Source organism: Musca domestica, unplaced genomic scaffold (assembly GCF_030504385.1).
Source record: "Musca domestica strain aabys unplaced genomic scaffold, Musca_domestica.polishedcontigs.V.1.1 1, whole genome shotgun sequence".
NCBI classification, from domain to species: domain Eukaryota; kingdom Metazoa; phylum Arthropoda; class Insecta; order Diptera; family Muscidae; genus Musca; species Musca domestica.
Genome location: NW_026712114.1, coordinates 13,908,086 through 13,933,137, shown reverse-complemented (window position 1 = coordinate 13,933,137; position 25,052 = coordinate 13,908,086). Strand labels below are relative to the sequence as shown.

General features: G+C 34.1%; 1 protein-coding gene across 2 annotated transcripts in view; it reads left to right on the top strand.

Annotated features, from left to right (window-relative positions):
- Nucleotides 1-2,717: 2,717 nt before the first annotated feature.
- The window catches only part of LOC101900201 (pleckstrin homology-like domain family B member 1), a 59,714-nt gene continuing 37,379 nt past the window's right edge, over nt 2,718-25,052 (top strand). The window contains exons 1-2 of one of the 2 annotated variants that reach the window (XM_059119374.1): nt 2,718-2,905; nt 3,102-3,319. In XM_059119374.1, coding sequence (XP_058975357.1) covers nt 2,881-2,905; nt 3,102-3,319 — 243 coding nt within the window. In that variant the 5' untranslated portion in view covers nt 2,718-2,880. Of the gene's footprint in view, nt 2,906-3,101; nt 3,320-22,976; nt 23,272-25,052 lie in introns of those variants that run through there. The other variant, XM_005181984.4, reaches the window with a different exon arrangement.

Here is a 25,052-nt window from a genome sequence, read left to right as displayed (position 1 = left end):
AATAATCAGTACATTCTATTTCAATTTAGTAAATTGAATTTTGAGTTTTCGAAAAAATATTGGAATTCAGCTAGCTGAATACCACAATTTGTCAAAATTTAAAAATTTTATTTGAAAATCAGTAATACTCAGTACATTCTATTTCAATTCAGCAAGTTGAATTTTAAGTTTTCGAAAAAATTTTGGAATTCAGCTAGCTGAATACCACAATTTGTCAACATTTAAAAATTTTATTTGCAAATCAGTAATACTCAGTACATTCTATTTCAATTCAGCAAGCTGAATTTTGAGTTTTCGAAAAAAATTTGGAATTCAGCTAGCTGAATACCACAATTTGTCAAAATTTAAAAATTTTAATTTCAAATCCCTAATACTCAGCGCATTCTATTTCAATTCAGCAAGTTGAATTTTGAGTTTTCGAAAATATTTTGGAATTCAGCTAGCTGAATACCACAATTTGTCAAAATTTAAAAATTTCAATTGCAAATCCCTAATATTCAGCACATTCTATTACAATTCAGCAAGTTGAATTTTAAGTTTTCGAAAAAAAATTGGAATTCAGCTAGCTGAATACGACAACTTGTCAAAACTTAAAAATTTTTATTGCAAATCACTAATACTCAGTACATTCTTGTACAATTCAGCAAGTTGAATTTTAAGTTTTCGAAAATATTTTGGAATTAAGCTAGCTGAATACCACAATTTGTCAAAATTTAAATACTTTATTTGCAAATCTCTAATAATCAGTACATTCTATTTCAATTCAGCAAGTTGAATTTTGAGTTTTCGAAAAAATTTTGGAATTCAGCTAGCTGAATACCACAATTTGCCAAAATTTAAATACTTTATTTGCAAATCTCTAATAATCAGTACATTCTATTTTAATTTAGTAAGTTGAATTTTGAGTTTTCGAAAAAATATTAGAATTCAGCTAGCTGAATACCACAATTTGTCAAAATTTAAAAATTTTATTTGAAAATCAGTAATACTCAGTACATTCTATTTCAATTTAGCAAGTTGAATTTTAAGTTTTCGAAAAAATTTTGGAATTCAGCTAGCTGAATACCACAATTTGTCAAAATTTAAAAATTTTATTTGCAAATCCCTAATACTCAGCACATTCTATTACAATTCAGAAAGCTGAATTTTGAGTTTTCGAAAAAAAATTTGGAATTCAGCTAGCTGAATACCACAATTTGTCAAAATTTAAAAATTTTAATTTCAAATCCCTAATACTCAGCGCATTCTATTTCAATTCAGCAAGTTGAATTTTGAGTTTTCGAAAATATTTTGGAATTCAGCTAGCTGAATACCACAATTTGTCAAAATTTAAAAATTTTAATTGCAAATCCCTAATATTCAGCACATTCTATTACAATTCAGCAAGTTGAATTTTAAGTTTTCGAAAAAAATTTGGAATTCAGCTAGCTGAATACGACAACTTGTCAAAACTTAAAAATTTTTATTGCAAATCACTAATACTCAGTACATTCTTGTACAATTCAGCAAGTTGAATTTTAAGTTTTCGAAAATATTTTGGAATTAAGTTAGCTGAATACCACAATTTGTCAAAATTTAAAAATTTTAATTGCAAATCACTAATACTCAACACATTCTATTACAATTCGGCAAGTTGAATTTTGAGTTTTCGAAAAATTTTTGGAATTCATCTAGCTGAGTACCACAATTTAAAAATGTTAATTGCAAATCCGTAATGCTTAGCACATCCTATTACAATTCAGCAAGTTGAATTTTGAGTTTTCGAAAAAATTTTGGAATTCAGATCGCTGAATACGACAATTAGTCAAAATTTAAAACTTTTATTTTCAAATCCCTAATACTCAACACATTCTATTACAATTTGGCAAGTTGAATTTTGAGTTTTCGAAAAAAATTTTGGAATTCAGCTAGCCGAATACCACAATTCGCCAAAATTTAAAAATTTCATTTGCAAATCAGTAAAGCTGGGAATACATAAAGCGCTTAAAGCGCTTATCCAGCCTAAGGCTGCAAATACATGAAGAGCATATTTGGCTGGCTTAAGACATCGGTTGGCTTCTTCGTAGATATTCGATAAATTGTCAAATTTTCAATTGCAAATCCCTAATACTCAGCATATTTTATTTGAAAACGGCAAGTTGAATTTTCGAAAAAAAAGGTTGGTGTTCGGCGAGCTGAATTACACGAGATAAAAATAGTTAAATTTTTCTGCAGCATAACCCACATGATCAATACATTCCATTGCAAGTTGATTTTGTGCAAATTATAAGCATATGAAAATAAAAAGTATCGGAACATACATAATCGCACTACAAATCTCTGTTTTTTATTGCTCCTATGTTCTTTTAATGTTCACTTGTATATTACCAATTCGCAGTTGTAATGTAAAATATGCATTTATATTTATTTTTAATTCACATTTTTATTCCAGGGCTTCTCATTCCTCTTTTCCCCTTATTTTCAAGCATTTGTAATCGTTTGTTTTTTCGACGAAAAAGACTGTTATCGATAATTGGCGTTAGTTCTGAATTTGATTAGTTTTATTAAAGCACTACAGGTCCCTATTATTTAATATTCTTTCATTCTCGTTTGTTTGCAGAGTTTCCTATTCCTTCATTTTACCTTATTTCCAAATAGTCGTTTTTGTAAACTCTTGGTCGTCGGTTTGTTTTGTTCGGTTACGGCGGGTGATTGTTTTGTTTGTGGATGAATTAAAATTTTTTATCGTTTTTTTTTTTTTGCGAATTCGATTTTTAAGCTACTGATCGATCTTGTTTTGTGTCCCTCTCTCCTTTCGCATCTATTTCATAAAACAAAATGAGGAGATAAAGAAAGTTGCAGTTATTAAAAATGAAAATAGATGCAATTAATGATTAAAAAATGAAGTTTATACACCATTGCGATGGTAATTTCAATTAAAAGGAAATACTAGAAAAAAACATGAACTAAAAACCTAAAAACAGTGTGGAGAATTGGTAGTTTATTGAGAAGTTTTTAAGCTGCCAGTAAAAAAAATCAATTCGAAGATTACCAAAAAAAAAAAACTCAGAAAACATCAAGAGATGTTAAATTACTGTTGGTTTTTTATCAAATTCCTTAAGAAACACTTAAAAATGTCCCACTGGTAAACTACGTATTTCTAAGTGCAGCTGGCCCGCTCATCATTTTGTTTTTTTTTTTCTTCATCAATTGGATTTCGACACATCTGCTCATCCATTGTCCAAGGTTACGCCTGCTGTGTACATCTTGGGCACTTGAGTGTGAGAATCAGGATTTTCTTCTTATAAGTGCCATTGGAAACAAGCGAATAAACATTAAGGTAAGTTTATGATACATTAATATAGGGATGTCAGTCGTCACCTAATTGTATTTTATTTAGTTATTTATTTTAACAAATGAATAATACATTGTGGCAACCATGTTCATTTTTATTGAGATATCCATTCAATTGTCTATCCCACACCACATCCAACAACACACATGTTCGGACAGTACCAACTATTTCATATTGTAAACAAATGTGATAGCGCTTTTCTTTGCTTTGATTCTTGTAAATTTTACATCATTAACAATAAAACAACCAGAATAAAATGCGTTAAAGAAAACAATGTTATTGTTGTTGGTTAGCACCTTATTCAGGCATATCGCCTGCCCCCCTCAATACAATTCAGTTTGCACAAAATACGTACACCCTAAAAAAGATATCAATGAAGTTGAACAAATAAAAAGAATCAAAACAAAAACAAAGCCCATTGCGCACATTTACATTTCGTCATGATTGCATGGGCTGACGAGTGGACGGACGGACTGATGTAAAGGCATACGAACGAACGACCTATTCCATCACTCAGCAGCAGCGGTGAATGTGCGCTGGTGGTGTTGAAAATATTGTTGCGGCAAAACTTTCATATGCTCGCCAAACACACATCGAAACTTGTTGCTGCCCTTCTGATTGTTATGCTGCTTGCAGCTTTTGTATAGTGCCCTTCACCATATATTTAGCTTGTCGTTATATTTGTAACCAGGAATAAAGTATCAAAATTAGTAACAAGAATTTTAAGAACTTTTACCATATCTTATATCTAGAGAAGACTTTAAGAACGTTTAAAAGTTTTGTGTAAATATTTGTTTGCAAATTATAGAACGATGCCCGATAGGCCCATAGTCCCTTTCGATTGTCTGCATTGAATTTGAGTCGATTTATGCACGCCTATCCGTTATTGGAAGCGAAGTACATGTTGCATAATTTTCCGATTGAGAGACAGTTCGAAAGAGACTTAGCCTTATTCCCATTTCAGATCTTATTACAGATATCTGTGACATGTGCCTTTAGGATCTTAAGATATTTATTTCATATTTTATGATCCATCGGTCCTATATGAAGAAGTAGCTACATCATTGCTGTCCATGTGGTAGTTGTTGTAAGATGTTGTGTGTGGCTGATTGTCTTGGAGTATGGATTATTAAAGATGTGCAGCGTAGTATGTGAACCTGTCTCGTTCGCGTTTCTCACATTTTCATCAATTCCCACCCAGTAGTCGAGCTAAACTAACCCGGAAGCGTTTTTCATCTGCAATGGATGGGGATGGACTTCGAGGTCGAAATTCACACTTTAGACGAGAATGGCAAGTGTGATTGCATCGCTATGAGTGCTAGTTAGACCTGCCTCATGGGCTCACTGATCTAGGGGCTCTCTTTCTATTACAACTTTGAACCTCGCTGCCTACATCGTGAAGGTCCTGGACGGTTTGGATAACTAACTCAGTAACACCCATGTAGTTACTGCAACGAAAGCCTCCTCATGTAGAAGGTACACTGGTGACATGAGAGGCCCCCCATTGTGATTCTAAGGGCAGCGGATATTCTTCCCTTACCACTCTGGGGTCTCATATCTCACCACAGAATGACCTATCGCGTTATAAGAGGTCAACAAAGTCTTATGTATGCAACCTAAGTGCTGCCGGCTATATGGTTGGAAGCCTTGCTACAACTTTTCAATTAATTGCTTGTGTGATCCATATTATCTTAGGGTACTTTGTAATGTCAACAACGAAAAGACTCAAAGCCATGATCGTACAATTATACGCATACGTTGGGATCTCAATACCGGCTGGACGGCGAGTAATTCCACCAATGTAGCAATTAAGCAAGTCCGAAGGCATCACCCTGCCTTGAAATCTTCCTTTTTTTCTCTATGGGGGGGGGGGGGGGGGGGGTTGTAGACTTCTTGTTCGGGAATTCCACTTACGATTGGCGTCCATCCATGTAGTTGATTTTCGAATGTTTCGAACGTGACCGGATGGTAGTTCTCTTGACACCCTCAAATAGTGTAGCTTGGTAATCTGGCAAATTTTCTGAATTTGGGTAAATTAGCGTTCTCTTGGTTAGGAAATGGTGTTTAGAAATTATGTAATCGGTCGATCTTCCATGGACTGGCTGGTTGCCAATTAACGGCATTATTCAGGCTTGATGGTACAAAAAATATTACTGGTGAGATATGACACTCACAGGTTATTTAGCGATAGTGGATGGTTTCATGGCGAATATATAATTATATTAAAAATCCACCATTTTTTCTGGTATCTTGAGAAGTTTTGGTTGTTTTCAGCTGTAGTGAGGGGGTCCTAAACTCATGGCTGTATTAAAAAATCAACGTTTTCCAAGGCCCTAAGCTGATTGCTGTATTAAAAAATCTATGTGTCCCACAGGCCTGAGGAGGTCTTGTTTATAAAAAATCTACGTTTTCGCGGAAAGCTTGGTAAATACATCGACATGAATATATCTGACAATCTTGTTGATATAGAGACACCCCTATAGTGTAAAGCAGTCGCTATACAAAGTGCAAACATCGTGTGTTATGAGAATAGATTAATGTGTCCGTATTCCCTTTTGATCAGTAACCCTAGGATCTCTTTATCCTAGGAACTCTATTGGCGTAACAAAGAAATGTTTTAAGAAATTGGAACTTGAAAGTCACCTGTCCTCCAAAGATATTTTTCAATTTGCCCTTTACGTTTCAGCTTAAAAACATTATTTTTTTCTGGCAAAGGGTGAAGTAAGTTCGACCTTGTCTTTTATATTACTTCCTCGTTTTTATTTGTATATCTGCTACCCGAAAGACTTCCACAATATCAAAGAAGCATGAAACAACCACCAAACAGCCAGTCGCTACACATCCCTCATTGTACCCAGTTCTCCAATCTGTAAAAGTTCAACATTGGTGGTATTATTAGAGAATGTTTTGCTATTCCCCTTGTGCCTGCTTCCTCTTCTTATGGTCTCTGTCTGTGTGTACGTTTTGTGGTGCGTATAACGTTCAAATTGAATATTGCCATAAATATGTCTCGCACATATGCACATCCGCCGCTGCCGTTTGCTTTTATTTTAGCGTTTCAAATTCAGTTGTAATGTTCGTATGTTTGGATATATGTCGCCGATGTCTGTGGGTCATATTCTTTCATTTTATACGTCTCTTTTTGTGTCTTTAATTTTTCTTTCCCGGTTGCGGCTTAGTTTTATTATTCTGTTTTCTTTATATGAATATGATTTTGATGACTGGACTTTCTAAAACAAATTTTTAATTTTTCCATACCCATATGGACAATAATAACTGTATGTGAACTTCTTCATCTTTGGCACGCAAACTCAATTCACTTGCCTCATATATAGATTTCCAGCCAGCTTACCAGCCAGCCAGTGTAGTCATTCATTGTAGTCATACATTCATTCTTCTTTGCCTTTGCCATAAACAACGGGTTGCTTCCGGTTATAACAAAACGAATAGTTCATATCTATCTATGGTGGAGAAAAACAGCTCCAGACAAATAAAAACAACAAAAATATCCATTAACATGTAACATTTTGCCATGTATAGAATTGCACGCAGTGTTTGGAATTGAAATCATAAGAATGGCGTCAATTTCATGAATTTTGTTTGGACTTTCTTAAAATATATATATTTCGGTAAAGGATGGAGGAGAGAAAAGTAACAACTTGCATTTGTTGTGGTGGTGCATGTCTACACTTTGTTATTGTTGTTACGGTGATATGATGCAAATTTATTGCATGGGAAAGATCAGTAGATCTTCGTAAAGAGGATAAAATTGTTCGTATCGTCATACAAAACCTAAAATTTTTTAAACTCATCTTTTTTACTTATAGGCGATAGAGATGTTATTATTGGAGATCGATAAATGGAGATCTGTAGATCTTCATATAGAGCTGTAGAACTTAAAATTTGTAGATCTTCTCATAGAGGATCTGACAGATCTTATACAAAATTTGTAGACCATCTCATTGAAGATTTGGAAATACATCGAATATCATCCAATTGGTCTAGTAATTTTGAAAATAGAAAATGAATATACAGGGTTTTTGCTATGTTGTCATCTAAAAGTGAGTCATATATTACTTTTTTGTTCAACCATTCAGGATCATTGAGGACTGCAACGCCATGGATTTTTTCTCAAATTAAAATATTTCCTCCACTCTTGTCATTCAATTGCACATTTCTTTCAGCTCATGCATTTAAATTTAAAGTAGCACAAAACAACATCAACAATTGCAAAATTCTCCAATCAGTCAGCCACTTAATTTCCCATTGGCCCAACCAATTAAGAACAAAGATATATATGATGTAGGCCTTATTCATTCAAGTAGGACCAGTTGCTGCGTCCGCTGCAGCAGTGACGGCAGCAAAGAACACGCATACAGTAATCCTAAAAATTAAGAACTACATTTAATAAAAAACCAGTAAAGGAAGTCTTAAAGTCGGGCGGGGCCGACTTTATGATACCCTACACCACTTTGCTAATTTAGTAGAGCTGCGCATAACAATTAAAAGTTTTTATTCAAGAATTCAATCATACACGCTATGATTATAGTTATAATTTAAAATTCAAAGAACTATATATGCCGAAGCATTTGTATCTTTTAAATTCGCACTTGTATTGCCCATTGCACAATTAATAACAACAATTAATTAATAAAAATATATGGGAACTATATCCAAATCGGAACCGATCTCGATAAAATTTGGCAAACATATTTCTGAGCTGTATTTTATATATTTCCCTTAATATCGTTGTTACGGAGTGCATATTGCGGCTGTGGGTAACAAATATGACAAATCGGATGAACAGTATATATGGGAGCTATAGCTATGTCTGAACCGATCTTCACCAAATTAGACATACTAGCTTCTAGACTCAATTCGGTCGTAAGAGCTAAATTTCATCCAATTTGGGCAAATATTAGACGTTTGGTGCACAATCCAAGGTAAATCGGACGAAGTTATATATGGGAGCTACATATATCCAAATCTGACCCGATCTCGACAAATTTTAGCAAATGTATTTCTGAGCTATATTTGATATATTTCCCCAAATATTGTTGTTACAGAGTGCATGTTACTGCGGCTGCGGAGAACAAAAATAACAAGTCGGATGAACAATATATATGGGAGCTATAGCTATATCTGAACCGATTTCGATTAAATTTAGCATACTTATTTTGAAGTCCATACAATTCGGACTAATATTACACGTTTGGTGCACAATAAAAGGCAAATCGGACAAAGATATATGTATATGGGAGCTATATCTAAATTTTGACCGATTATCTCCAATTTCAATAGGGTTCGTCCTTAGGCCAAACAAATGATTTCATCTGGATAGGGCAATAAATGCGAACTGTACTTTGTTTACAAAAATACATGGACAGACGGACGGACGCACATTCATAAATCGACTCAGAGTGTGATTTTATGCAGATAATCAAAAGGAACTATGGGTCTATCTCGTTTCCTTTTGCCTGTTACAAACAAATGCACAAAGACATAATACCCTGACCACCTTGTGGTGTAGGGTAAAAAACAGAGTACGCTCGATTTCCTTTTTTACTCAAAGAAGTACACTTATTCAAGAGAGAATTTCGGATTAAGGACTATATCGATCTCTTTCTTGTAGTTCCTTTTGCGACAACTTGTTGTTGTTTCAAAAGATAATTATGAAAGAAAGAAACAACTATAATTTTAAAAACTCTTTGATACATCTATGCTACACTCCACCAGTATCCCACATTTTGGCTCTAAAATATTTTTTCCTACACCTTTTTGTGGACAATAATACTTACAAAAACTCATAGATCTAGTGTCTCCCAATCATCCCCTTCTTGGTCCAAAGGTCTTGTAAGTTACTTTCTATAAGTTTCCCATATGTGTCAATACAATAATTCCATATCTCCCATTTGTCATACTTGACCACATGAAGAAATAAGGAAAAAGTAATGAATTGATTTAATTCATTGCAGCCGTAACTCTACTAACAAAACAACACCCGCTTACACCATTGTTGGTGTTGTTGTTTTTTGCTCAAAATCCACTTTAGCAACAAAGAGACATTGTGTGTATTTCAAAATGTTAATTTTATGGCCGGCTATATTACACCTATACCGGCGGCGTCAGACACAATAAAAATAAATAAATATTGAAATTATTTACATTTTTCAATATCATTAAGTGTTTATATTTAGTGTTTGTGTGTACGTGCATGTGTGGCAACTTCATCCCACTAGTGTGTCCAAGTAATTGCCAATAAATGTCCAATCAACGCTGGCGTCGCCGTCGCTGTCACTGTCGCCAACTATGACTTCGATAACGAACGCTGATTCAAATGACATCACTTCACTTAACCCGAATGAAGTGCAGTGCATAATTCATTCATTTGCCAGTTAATGGTAATTTATTGGAAGACAATGTCATGATGGATGGATGGATTGGTGTTGGTATGGGTGGATGGATGGAATGATGGCGAGACGCTCAAAAGGAGTACGGTGACCGACCCCCATGAAAAAAAGACGAAAAAGATTTCAAAGAAAAACAAACCAATGTGGGGTATTCCAATTAAACGCATTATGCAAATATTCAATGCACATAGCCAAGAAAATCTGAATACTTCGTAGACATAATAATTATGCGCAAGTATGTTGTACCATTCCAACCTCAAATCTACTGCAGCACATCAACAAAAAAGAAAACTGTTCATGTTTTGAATTCAAATTATCAATGCAAACAGATTTTCATATTTTTCTTGGCTTTTGGTGAAAATGTTTTGGTTTTTTGGCTACGTCTTTAGGTGTTGCTTGCCAATATTGTTTTCAAGGTTTCAGGTTGATTTTTGTGTTTTGTTGTAACAAAATTACCCATCCATAGGCATACGTTTTTTGGTTTTATTTGTAAACTGAACTAAATTGTGCTGGGCATTTGACTATCAGACAACAACAGCCCCTCAAAGATCACCATCACAAGTCATGGTGCAGGCCAAATGTATATTTTTGTCTTTTATGACTTTTGTAAACATAAAAATGGTGCTGCACACATGTGTGCTTAATTTTTTAGTGTGCATTTTTTTAATGAAACTAAGTGTAGATATTTACGAGGATGGAATGGAGAGAAATTTCAGTCAACATTCATTTTAAGGATGTTATTTATGCTAGCGAGAGTGCAAGCTTTACACAAAGTTTACTCTCCATGCTATGAGAGTGAAACTAGCGAAAATTTCGGGGCAGGCCTAGTTGGCGTAGCAGTAGCCAATCTGTATCTGGAAGTCTACGTTAGTGCCGGATTGTTGCAAGTAATTATGTTGTGTAAATACTCGAATTGTAAGTAGTGGGCCAGGAGGAGGCTGGTTGATTACAGCAGTCCATTTCTAAATACCGAGACACCTCTCTTGAAAGGATCGATTTGGAATAGGACTGATGTGGGAATAAAATTGAACACTTACTTTTAATTCTATAGGAATAATTGTTATTCAAAAGTTTAACAAGAAGGAATGGACCAAAATATTTATTGGATCTATGATTAACAGGAATATTGAGATACATGAAGTCTGACAAACATATTTAGGACCAAGCGTTAAAATAATCAGAAGGAGTGGACCAATGTTGCCTATTTTCGAACTCGATGTAAGTTTCACAATAATAGTTGTGTTCCAGTACTTTTTTAGTAGTAAAACTAGCAGAAGAGAGAACAGTTCGAAATGTCATTCTCATTTAGGTGTGCTCAAAAAATAAGGGAACGGGGAACGGAAAATTAGCAGAAATGCGATAAAATGTCTAAATTCAAAATTCCAAAAGTAAGCAGTCTTAATCGGACTGGTGAAACCTTACTGAAAAGGACGCCAAAATTTAAAAAAAGAGTATTGAAGACGATTTGTCAAAATTAATGACCTATAATAATAATTAATTTTCAACCTTGTTAGCCTTGCCAATTAAATGTCAAATTTACAATATGCACATTTCTGCTCACCTAAATTCATGTAGCTAAAACAAGCAGAAATGTGCACCACTCAGCGCCATTTTTTTCTCGAGAGAGCTGCAAGTTTCGCTAGTTTTTGGAGTACGGGAACGCGTTGTACCAGAATTAGTACTAATTTGTAGGTTCTAATACAACTAATATTACGATGTACCAAGTTTGGACCAAATCGGATACTTTGAGAGATATCGTACGCACCAGCCAGAGAGAAAAAAGTCGGAAGTACGAACACTCCTAAATCGACTCGAAATTTCCTGAAACGGATTTGATCCAAAGACACCTCGGGTCTAAAGCCGTTATTTCGATGATGCATGCTTTTGCCGTATCAAATTATATATACCCTCTAGTTGAGGGTATAACACCATATAATAAATTCAACGACATGAATCCTAATCGAAGATAGTTGAAATATGAAGATCAGAATGTAATTTCATTACTATGTGCTAATTTAATTTTATTCCCCTGGGAAGCTCCTATTCAACATTTTCGGGTCTTTTTAGGTATAGTAGAAGCATTTTTTTCTTTCCTATAGAAGATCTTTTAAAGGAAAGATTTTACAGATGCTACAGAAGCTTCTTTCTTAGTACTATTCTTCGTGTTTTCTATTTATTAAATACAATGTTAATTCTTTATAAAAAATGTAATCAATTCATTTCCTTGATGACTACGCGGTTCTTTAAGACACATTTCTTCACCACAGGCCTTTGTTTTGTTCCATGACCAATCTGTTCTTTAACATGGCTGTCAAATGTCTCGCTTTGATGTTTGGCATTCAGCTTACTTTCACCCACACTCATAATTATTATTTTTTAGAAATTTTGGGAATTTTTCTTTAGACAGTTCTTCTCCTTTCCTCGATTAAATGAACTCGAACTCCGTTACCGATTTGAATATGAAAGTGTTACAAATAACTACAACAATTCATTAAAATGTAATTAAGTTTGAACTCATTTCAAAGAACAATGGCAGTCATGTATAAAACTGGAACAGAACCCAAGCATTACCACAGTTCAACTATCATTTGTCTACCTGCATTACCTCCATTATCTCAATAATTGCTGTGCGAGTTGTACATCTTTATGATTTAAACAATAATAATAAACTCTTCTTCGAAATAATTCATTGTGTTGACACGTTAAGTGTTGGACATTACTTGTAATTAGTTTATTGGAAGAGTATTATTTTTAATTTCTCGTTAGTCAATAGTTTAGTTTTACAACATTTTGAGCTACAGATGAGAATTAGAAATTTATGAATCTTTGTGATATGAATTTTGAATAGCAAAAATATATACTTTTGTATATATCATGTAATTCCAATTATTAATATTATTTAAGACCCTACAAATCCAAGTCGACGTATCTGTGCACGTATACTTTTGGTATTGGATCAACAAAAATAGAACACCGAGATGGAGCTCCAAAATTAATATAAAAAAAAAAAAACAAGTAAGCAAAGGCTACAGTCGAGCGGGGCCCACCGTTGAATACCCTACAACACTATAATAAATGATACAGTTTATATAGGCGAGATTGCACAAGATGTTGTGACAAATAATAAAAGAAAGCCATCAGGTTTCGTTCTCTAATTTTCGAATAATAGCAACTTAAACTAATTTGCTCATTTCCAATTTATTGGTAGATGTTGCACTTAAATGGTCTTCCTAGATCTGGAACCAACATTTCCCAAACACCTATAATCTCTCAGAAGTGGCAAAAGATTGACTTTTATTATTGGTTTTTGACTGAAACGCATCTATATGAGATACAGACATTTGATTATATTCTTCAACGAAATCAGTGTTAACGAAATAGTCAGAAGTGCGTCATCCCTGTATTTGTGAATTCTCCAAAAAGTCACTGGAATGGACATTTTCGTATTTAGTCTACAAAAGTTGGCCAACTATTTCACACATTGAATATTTTGGATGGCTATCCGAAACTGCTTGGCTTTTGCAATGTGTGGTAACCCCCATTCAAATGTGCGTGAGGATCGGGCGATAATTTTGACCTGCTGACAATTTTGCAGTTTTTTGGTCCATTTCAACCCCTAAATATATAGCGATCATCTCCAAAAAGAGTAGGCATCTATTCTGACCCTCATCTTATCCCCATGCAAAATTTCGTAAGGATTGGGCCATAAATGCGATCTGTATATGATATCCTGAAATCCTAACTACTTAGTTTTGTTAGCTGTAGAAATATTACCAAATGTTTATTGAAAATGAAAATATGCCAAAAATATGACAAAATTGAAAAAATATGAGAAAATGTTACAAAACCAAGAATTTTATCTTTAGAGAGATATTTTTGTGCGATTTTTTTAGACGTTTTTTCTTTCCTGCCAAGTGGCCATTCTGAATTAATGAGAACTGTCGAAATCAGTTCAGCCGTTCTCGACTAATAAGAGATCTTTCAAGCATATCTTCTTTGATAGACATATATATCGCTCATATTTTGCTATATATCCGATTTGTTGGATGTTAACATCAATGTAAAGATCAGAAGTAACCTTGTCATGGCTTTGTGATTTCGCCGGGATTTAAAATATTCGCGGTTTAATGAAAATTTTTGAATTTTTTCAACACAAAAGATATGGTCTATTTTACCCGCTAAATATTATCCGATGACCACCCAAATTGGTAGGCTTTTTCCCCGCCCTAAACTCTAGCTACACGCGAAGTTCCGCGTCGATTGGTCTATAATTGCGACCTGTATAGCTACTGCAAAATCCGACATTTTTTCAGTTTTTGGTCCATTTCCACCCCTAAATATTATGCGATCAACTCCAAACGATCCCCCACCTCCATTCTAAATTTCGTGAAGATCGGGCCATAATTGCGACCTGTAGAGTGATTACAAATTAACATGGACAGACGGACAGACGGACGGACGGACATACATAGCTAGATCGACTCAACTCGGCGAGATAGGAAGATCCATATATACTTTCCTATGTGGGAAATCAATATTTCGAGGTGTTACATAATTTTTGGCCCAATCAAACCCCAACACATAGTGTTGTAGGGTATAAAAAGAAAATAAGCTCAGTTCTGAATCCTCCCTCATATTTCGATCAGCGTAATGTTCCAAGTCGATTTATCGATGCCCTAAGTTGTTATCGATATCTTTTGGACGAATTGAGGAAGCAGGCTGGAATTCTTCTCCTATCTGTAATTTTTCAGTAAATGAATCATGTGGGTCCACGTTTTCATATAGCTCCTATAAAGCCAGCGATTCTGTATTTTGATGATTTAGGCTGTATTTTCTAATAATTTTTTAAAATTTTAGTTGAAGAGCTTGAAATGGGTTTTATCTTCTGTGGCAGAACATTTCCTTAAGGGAGGTTTGTAAGACATGATCTTTAACATAGCCCCACAACAAAATGGTGTAAAGACGTTAATCGCACACTCTAGGCATCCGGTCAGGAACGTGCGTGCTGTTTTGCATGTGACACCGTTTTTTTTTTGAATCCACAGGACATGCAAGTCAAGCTGTTGGATATAATCTCGAATTACCGCTCACCATTCAGAGTTACGTTACGATTAACAACTTCTTTGGAAAAGTAATGTCGAACGATGTCAGCAGCCCATAAACAGTACTATATTGTGTCTTTTTTTGTATGCATTGATTCCCCTGATCACAATTTTTCGATTAAAATGTCTTCGGCCAACTTTCCAAGAGCCCACAATTGATGACCATAAAATGGAAGAAGAGCGCGATGAACTTTCTTAACAAAGTGCGCAATTTGTTAATAAAATTTTCAAATACTGCGTTGTTTAATGATAAAGAAAAACGCGAAATATGCGCGAGCTATTTAAAAGAGCCCCGAAAAATGTATCTCCAGCTATTCAGTATATTGATGATTTTAGACACATTTTTTAATGAAAGTGTTTAATATTTGATGATCCCATGGTCGCGACGATCGATATTCTGCATTGTGATAATTGTGCATTTAAAGTATATAGTGTCTGTGGCTATATCACTGATATTACCTTAAGCGAGCGACCAAAGGATTCACTTTGGGCTTTTTTGAAAATAAGATTAAAAACTCCTTTTAAACGAGATCGAAATAAGTCAAAATATTTTACAAACATATACATCATACATTTTACAATAGGTCCTGGAATGCAACAAAATTTTAATTTTGCAAAAATCTCCTGCAAAGCTTAATTTTAGAAGGATGATGTCAAAGACAATAATATCCTTCATTAAATTTCACTATGAGTCACCAAAAGAAAATATGTCTTTATTTGCCCTTTTATATAAAAGTTAAAAAAAAAAATAATTAAAAAAGCAGTAAGTTCGGCCGGGCCGAACTTTGAATTCCCTTCACCATTTGGAACGAACTAGGACATTTTTAAAAATTAAAAATAAAATCCATTAAATATTCTGTTAAAATCTCGGAAGGTGCCCATATATAGGGCGATAAACGATATTGTGGACCTATATAGACAAATCTATGACTAGGGATAAAGTACTCACAAATAACTCCTTGCATAGAATTTAAGACAATTCCGTTTAAAAATGTGGATAAAATCATTAAAATACTGAATATCGGGGGTACCGTTATCATGGACCTATATAGAGAACTCCCTGTCAGGGGGCTAAGTGTTCACAAAGGACCTCTTGTGTAGAATTTCAGACAATTCCGTTGAAAAATGTGGCTAAAATCATAGAAATACCGAATATCAGGGGTACTCACCAGGAACTCATTGTGCGGATTTTCAGACCATTCCATTGGAAAATGTGGCTAAAATCATCAAAATCCGGATATAGGGGGATACCATTATATGGGGTTTATACGATATTTTGGGCCTATATAGACAATTCCCTTTCAGGGGGTAAAGTACCCACAAAGAACTCCTCGTGTGGATTTTCAGACCATTCTATTAGAAAATGTGACTAAAATAATCAAAATACAGAATATCGTGGTACCGTTATATGGGTGCTATACGATATCGTGGACCTATATAGATAATTCTCAGCCAAGGGATTTTTATACCAAAGAGAGATCCGCAAAATTTTAGCTTTCTATTTTAAATCGTCTTAGAATTTTACGCTTATCAAGAATGTATAAACTTTGTTGGGTCTAAAATGATTATTTCGATGAGTTACAAACGGAATGATGAACTTAATATACCCTCCATACTATGTATGGTGGAGGGTATAAAAAACCGAAAATAATTCCAAAAAATTTTGTTAAATTTTTCCTCGTCCTTCCTTCGAGTTTATGCATAAAAATACTATAACACTTCGTTATTTTGTTTTACGCAGAAAGTTTCAAAAGAATAAATATTCTGCACAAAATGGATAAACAATATATCTATGTTTAATAGTTTATATTTAAAATATTCTGTAGGAAAGGTGTTCTACCCTGAAGAGTCCAAAATACAAAAATTTCAGTCAAATAAACAGAGGTAATTTATACCAGTGGGCCTATGTCGATTATTGTTTTATAGGTGAATCCTATATACAATTTTTTAACAAATAGTTTTGAGGAACACTTTGACTTACTACGATCCAGTTTAAAAGGAGTGTTTAACAATATTTTGAAAAAAGTAAGTAAGTAAGTATTATTGACATTGGTGACTTGACAAAACTTCCATGTTTTTAATAGATTTTTATACCGTTATTTTGTAATTGATGAAAAAAATAATTAAATTATATAATAAAAAAAATAAACTATCTTACAGGCAAGATATCATTTAGATAGAAAGAGCCGTGTGCTCCTCCTTCTATTGTAATGTTTTTAGCCCCATAACTTCAATCTGATTTATTCATTAAATTAGTTTCATATTATCTGCATCAAACAAGAGATTACCATTTTCACGTGCACACATATCGTTTGATATAATGGATTAACTTCGACTGAAAGTACAAGTCAGAAGAGCATTTTTCCTAAGCGTGTAAGCATCTTAAAACTTCAAAGAAAAACCATTTGTCTTCTCTCATGTTTCCCACCTGTAATGAAAAATTGATAAACATCTCAAGAACTGTAACAAAACTTTGAACTACAAATCAAACATGATTTCGGGATTTATGGGTTCATTAGCTGTATTTATTATTTTAAGAACTTTCCACGTGAATAAAATTTGCGAAAATGAATGGGGGCACACTCAATTTGCGAAATAAGACACGTGTTCAACAGGGCGTCGTCGGGGTGGGTGATTACAATCGTGACACTTTTTTCCAAGATAATAAATTAAGAAGGCCAAATAAAACAAATAAATGACCGATAATATTTGCAGTTTCATTGAAAACAGCTGCAATCGATTTACCATTCCATTTCATATCACCCCCTTAGTATTTATGCTGCATCTTATAGTTGAGATAGTTGTTAGGGGGTGTGCGTGTGCCTGGGCATATTCACATACATAATGCATGACTGTGTGGGGTGCAAATGCCAAATTTGAAGATAACTCTGGCACCTTTTGTAACACATGTGCTGCTGCCGTTCTTGGTCTTTATATTGTTTTGAGATTTTTTCGTTTTTTTTTTTTTTGCGAAATTTACGCCACGCACATATGTTTGAGCAGCGGATATACATAAATTGAACGGAAAGAAAACAAAGTTTGACATGTGTTGTGTCGGAGATGGGAAAAAAGTTTGTATTTTTCTTCTGGTAAAATTTCTAAGGTCCCAATCAAGTTAAATAAAACTGTTGGATATTTTCAACTCTAAGCTTAAGGGGTACGAAAAGTACTGAAATGTACAAGATGGGTGGTTCACGTTTGGGTGAGATAAGGCAAGAGTTTTGGAAATTCGCACTTTAAGGACACTAAAGTATTTGAAGGTACAAAGTGACAAACATTGCTATTGATAGATCGATAAAAGATAGAATTTTGAAATTGGCATGGGGTCTTTCTTTGCGGTGTTAGGAAACATCTTAGTTCAGGGTACAAAAAATACTTAAAAATTTACAGGAGATAATATAAAGCTGATTTTGAAATATTCCTATTTTACGGGTACAAAAAGTACTAAAAACCATTGACAATGTATTTTTGTTACAAAAATCTGAATGAAAGTGTATTTGAAATAAATATAGGACCAGAATTCAGTCATATAACTTAGTTTGTCAAATGTTTGAAAGAATCAAAATTGGGCCATACGGATGAAAAGTGGTAATTAGTACTAAATAAAAATAAATTCACATCATGACCACGTATGCAGTCGCAATCTTAGCTTTCTCAATTTTAAACTTTTTGTAAGTAGCTGGCTTTTGGTCGGGGCTTGATATTATCTCTTTTAAGTATGCCTAAAAACAGCTAACACGAACCAAAGTTTTCTAAATTTGATTCATTTTCTATTCTCCACTGAGTATTTCCCACACCAAGTTTACTAAAATTAATAATTTTTATGTAGACCCCATAGCAAACGATCATAATCCCCATGGGGATTATGTCCGTTGTGGAAGCGGCCATAATCCCTACTTTATTATGGGGGTTATGATCGAAAAAACCGGTTATAATTGCAATGGGGATTATGTCCGGGCACCTCGAAATCTAGCACACTCTTAGGGAATCCTATTACCAAAATGCATAATTCTTCTTAAATTCCTACTTTCTATACCAAATTTAATACTTTTTGTACACTATACAGTGCGCATTTCCAAAAACCTAATTTAGACACACATAATTTCAGCTCCATTCCACTCTATTATATTTAGTACCATTTAGTATTTTTCGTACACATCATAGTACACATTTTCAAATCCATCTGCTTATCCCAACGCCATAGAATCACTGTGAGTGATTCTTACTAGTATTTTCCTACTCTCTATGCTGAATTTAGTACTTTTTGTACTTTTTTAGTAGGTATTTCCAAGACTACCTCTAAATTTCAACCTTACACACAATGACATGTCTGTAGCAATATTCGTTCACCCAAATGCAAAGTAAGTACTATTTAGTACTTTTCGTATGCTTGTAGTTTATTTTTAATTTTTGGTACATATATAATTCGAATTTCCAAAAACTCAGCCTTAGTTCACCTCTATACCGCAACATGCAAAAATACAAGATTTAAGCTTTAGCCGTTTCAGCTCCCAATGCACAGTGGTCGAGGTCGTATGGGAACAGCGGCCAAAAATACTTTCAGTGCGGATATCAATATGAATCTTTGGTTATGGTACCTTGATGGGATAAATATAAAAAATGTGACAAAATGGATATGGTCGATGCATGTTTTGGCATGGTCCCCATATAACGTACCTCCCGAATAAGGGTTATTTGCCCAATTCTTGTCTTGTCTAAGGAGCTAAAAAATAATCTTACTGAAAATTATTTGGAGCAGCCCGCCAGCAGGTAGAGTCCCTTGTAAGGTACCTTCAAAAATAAAAGCATTTTTTATACAAATCAAGTATAAATTTGATCATTTTTTGTAAACAAAATAAAATAACAATTTAATGTAAAATTAAGTCAAAGATAAATTTTGCACAAATAATTAGTTTGACTTAAGGCCCTATTGAAATTGGATGTAACCGGTCAAAATTTAGGTATAGCTCCCATATATATTCATCCAATTTGACTTATATTGTGCACCAAACATGTAATATCAGCCCAAATAGTATGGAATATACGTACGTCCAGATGGGACCTGAAAATAAGTATGCCAAATTTGATCGAAATCGGTTCAGATATATATATAGCTCCCATATATATTGTTCATTCGATTTGTTATTTTTGTCCTCCGCAGCCGTAATGTGCACTCTGTGACAACGATATTTGGGGAAATATATCAAATATAACTCAGAAATACCCTTTCTAAATTTTATCGAGATCTGTTAATATTTGGACATGGCTCAAATATATTTCTTCGTCCGATTTGCCTTTTATTGTGCACCAAACGTGTAATATTAGCCCATATCAAATTTAGATATAGCTCTCATATATATCTATCCGATTTCAAGTTAATTGTGCACCAAATGGATAATACAAGCCCGAATTGAAAAGGCGCAAATGCCTCGACAAATTTAATAGAAATCGATTCAGAGGAGGATATTCCTCCTATATATTAGTTCCTTTGGACTTTTAATTATTAATATAAGCATTGCTGGTATGATTTAATTCTCACAAATTCCGCATTAAAACCTTTATTTGTAATGTGACGCTCTGCTAAATATGCAAAGTGGTGTAGGGTATCATGAAGTCGGCCCCGCTCGACTTTAAGATTTTCTTTACTGGTTATTGTTTGGTAACGTTCGCTGTCTCATTATAAAACGATCAGAGCTCAGAAGAAGACGGTTAATAAGATCTGTGTTTGTTGAAACACGAGAATTTTTTCGGGCATGATTTAGTCGAAACTTGGAAAATAGTGCCATGGATATAAATTTGTTAACTCTTTAGCAGTATCCAGTGCAAAGGCCTTAAATTTTTGGACATAAATATTATACCCAGAGGACAATGCTTGCAACATTATTGAACACCCCTCAACTACATCCTTATCAATCCCTAACAACAAAAACATATTCTATGTCACTAGCACCATAGAACTGACAAAACTGACAGCGAAGTCACTTCAGTATATTGGGCATAACGTACACATCTGACAAAATCTGAAAGTAAATTAGCACTTTTAGAATCTTAGGACCATTACTAATGGCGTGAAAAAAAAAAAAACACATTGGAGGATTCTGGGGGGAAAACAATTAAAACTTTAACTGAAATCCAATTTTATTTTCAAAATTAATCTTAAAGGCAACTCAGAACACTCACATCTTCTATATTATACACATATACTAAACACACAAATTACTGCACTAAAAATAAGTTAATACCTTGCTTTTCAAAAATATTGCCAAGATTTGTAATTTTAAAATGAATTTAATTTTTTAATACAGTTCTATTTTTACTCCACTTTTTCTCTGATCCCACTGAAAAAAAGAACTAACTACATTTTCTCTTTTTTGATGCTATTTTCGAAGTGTCCCGTTAGAATGAAGCCAAGATTATTATGTTTTCTAAAAAGCTTAACCCCTTAAGAGTTCATTTGTACACATTTGACAATAAATATCTGATTTTCATTTTTTGAATTTTGGCCAATAGCAGCGACCACTTTGCAATGGAATGGTGCCAATAAATCAATATTCCGTAGAACTTGGTGATGGGTAAAAATTATTATACCATTTATCCTGAATTCATACAAATGCAATTATTATTTGAGGTTTTTTTTTGGAATATTCCCATCTATGTAAAACATAAAAGTCCGTCTTTTACTTTTCTTCCTTCTATTTCTCTCCATCGTCCTTTAAAAGGTCTGATTGTTGTTGTTTTAACGCTACATGGCCTAGTGTTCAATGACCTTTTCTTTATTTGAAAAAGATTAAAGATTGCTTGCCTGTCGATGAGAAAGGGTTTATACGATAGTGTCGGCATGTGTGATTGTGTTTGTGCACGTCCCCGTATTTTGGGTTTTCATATACACCACAAAAAGTAAGGGTTGTTAAATTCCACCTTGTATTAATTTTATATTGCGCCTGTGCAACCTTTGTTGTTATTGTGTTTTCCTCTCCTTGTGTTATTTAAAAGGTCCTCTATTCGTTATCAGCGAAAATTTTGCGCTGCTGCGTTTTTCTCTTCCTTTGTTTTGAAAGAGAAATTATTCGGAGAAAGAAATTTCGATATTGGAATGGGGAAACCTTGTCGTACAAATTAGTTTTTCCCTAACAGCCTCCATTGATGGAAAATACCTTCGTTTTCTTATGGTCATTTATCATCACCGTTGTTTGGGTGTATAGTGTGTGTGTGTGATACGACGCCTATGCATATGCATGTGTGTGTGGTGTGTCATGTGCTGTTGTTCCTTTTTCTGGTTGTTTCTTGAAATATCATCTGGATTTCTGTCTGTCTGTCTGTCCGTCTGTCTGCCCATCAATTGTTGCACCTTTTTAGCCAGGCCTTTTAAAGAGAATTTTCCCTCTGGGTTTCTAGTATCTGGTTCGTTCCACTGTGTTGACGACGATGATGATAACTGATCGTTTTGCTTTCTTAACTGCTTTTACTGGTGGATGGATGGGATAGCAATGACGGTGGTGGTGGTTCTGCTGTTGACGGTGACTGCATTTGTAGGTAGTGTAGCTGTTGCCATTACAAATGGCTGCTGCTGGTGTCATTCAGCTGTTGGCTGTTCGCCGGTTTACGTCATGAATTTTATTCCAAGTTTAAACGCGAATCTCCTTCTTTGAGTTACACAAATTCAGCTGAGCGTGGAACTAAACAAAGCTAAATATTTTAAATAGTTTCGAGTTCGGTAGTAACAATAGCAACAACAACAATACCATTGACAACGGTTACAGCATTTGTCTCCATCGTGGAAGTGAAGTGGAGGCGGTATTTAAATTCAAAAACACAGTTATTTTACAAATTTCAAAACTAGAAGACATCTTTTGTGCATTATAATACTGAAGCCGCCGAATAAAATCAGAGAGTTTTATTATTAAGTGGAAATTGTTGCGGGTCTTTTAAGATTTGTGTCATTTGAGTGTTTGAGTCACTATGTGATCCCCCTCTCTCCCTCTGTGTAAAGAAACAAGTACACAATTTCGTCATTGCAAAAAAATCCATTTAAAAATTTGTGTTCAACTTAAACAAAAGAGGTTTCTTTATTCGACATCTTCTTCTTCGTTGTTGTTTTTGTTGTCATCTGTGTCTCTTGTATGCTATAAATTACAAAAAAAAGAAAAGCAGCTGAATCAGAATACAAAAAATTAATGTCAGCAATTTTTGTTGTTTTTGTAACAAACAAAATAAACCATCCTGAGCATAAAAAGTACAAAGACCACATATCTGTAGATATCTAGACCCTAGCGAGCTTCGCTCTTTCTCAGTTTTAAATGTGCGTCTAATAAATCTTCTTGAATGTCTGAATAAAAAAAAATAATAAGAATTTTGTGTGCCTGTCTGTCTGCCTGGCCCAAGTTCAAAAAGTGACGAATTAATTACAAAGAACTTAATTGTTAAGGTAAGTGTCTTTGAGTCTTTAAAAAAAAATATGATCATAAGATCATAATTTTTATACGAAACAGGGATGGGAAAATGAAATTTAAGAACGATCAAGAAAATGGGACACTAATTTTATATATTTAAAAAATATTATTTTTCTTCTTTTTATTCTTCAACAATATGGACCTTTTGTGGGGAGGGGTAGACCGATATACCCCATCTTACTTTAGATATATGCTGAGAGAAATATATAAATGTGTAAAAGATGAAATGCCCGAGAAGATAAATTTTAAAATATAAATGCAATGTGTTGGTGCGCAAGGGGTTAATTGAAAAATATTTTTTTTTTTAATATTAATGATTTTTACCATTTTTTTTTGATAAATCAACGTATTTTTAAATTAATTTAAATTAAATTAATTAATTAAATTAATTTAACAGGAAAATGACACAATTTCCCGACGAGGACGAATAACCAGAGTGGTGTTGGCGGTAGGGAATCTGCATGGAAAATGCTGAATTGCACAAAAACTATGCTAGCTGCGTCATTGAGGCGGGTCTTAAATGAAAGGTCTCGAGGAGTACTTTCTGGCTATATATGCCTTATATTCCCAACTGATTTTAGATAACCGAATTTTTTCGATTTTCTAACCAAAGTGGCGGTTTCGATAGAAGTAAAAATTAAAATAAAATTAAAAAAATTATATATTTATATTTTTGCAAAAATTGATAAAAATCATAAATATTAAAAGAAACTATTTTCAATTAACCCCTTGCGCACCAACACATTGCATTTATATTTTAAAATTTATCTTCACGGGCATTAAGATGAAGGTAATCGCGAATAATAGCGTATTTTATAAATGTCCCTCGTTTGCAAGGGAGGTACCAGAAGAAATAGACCGATATTGCAAGTTTTTGGCAGTTGACATAAGTTCGTTGTGAGTATTAAGAAGTGGACATTGGTGGAGGAGATACCGAAAGTAGTGGACCAATATGGCAATGAATTTGAAAAAAATATTGGCATAAACAAAGTCTGAAGTATGTTGGTGATTAATTGCAAGTTTTATAAGTTATTTATATTGCTGATGTTGACCCTTTCTTGTGAGGTACATGAAGGACTTTAACCATATTTCCCGAACTCATCCTTTACAAAAAAATATGTATATACAGGGTTGCCCATATTCGACGGACCTTTGGGCCCTTTGGGCCCATTCCAATCGACGAGGCTTGTCCGCAGGCGACATTCTTTGCGTCAATTGCATTTTGTATGGGAACAAATGCAAATCAATGCGAATAATCCGTTGTAAAGTGGACCGAGCGTTTTTGGGATGTTCTTGGGGACCTCTCAACACTGGCTCGTACGGCAGTGATATTCTCGGCCGGTCGCCTTGGTCGATTTTTATATGGCCTCTTCGGATTAGAAAGAGCCTTACCAGTCGAAAATTTTTCGTATAAACGCTTAATGGTGTTCTTAGAAGGCGCACTTCTCACATTTTTTAATATTTTAAAAGCACGTTCAGTTTTCACAATTGACTTCTTGTAAATTTCAACTATTTCAGAGCGCTCGCGTGGCGTGTATGGGTTCATGGTAAAAATCTGCTATATACCTATACCTTCTTTTTCAAAATTTTCCCTAAATCTTATCTTATAGGCCTCTATTTTTGAATTCATCTTATTTGCAATGGATAAATCATCCTTCTTCATTCGCGTTAAGTAGACATCCACATATCTTTCAAAGGTTTCATCGTTTCCTTAAGACATAGTCTGCGATTATATTTTAAAATAAAATCAAATGTG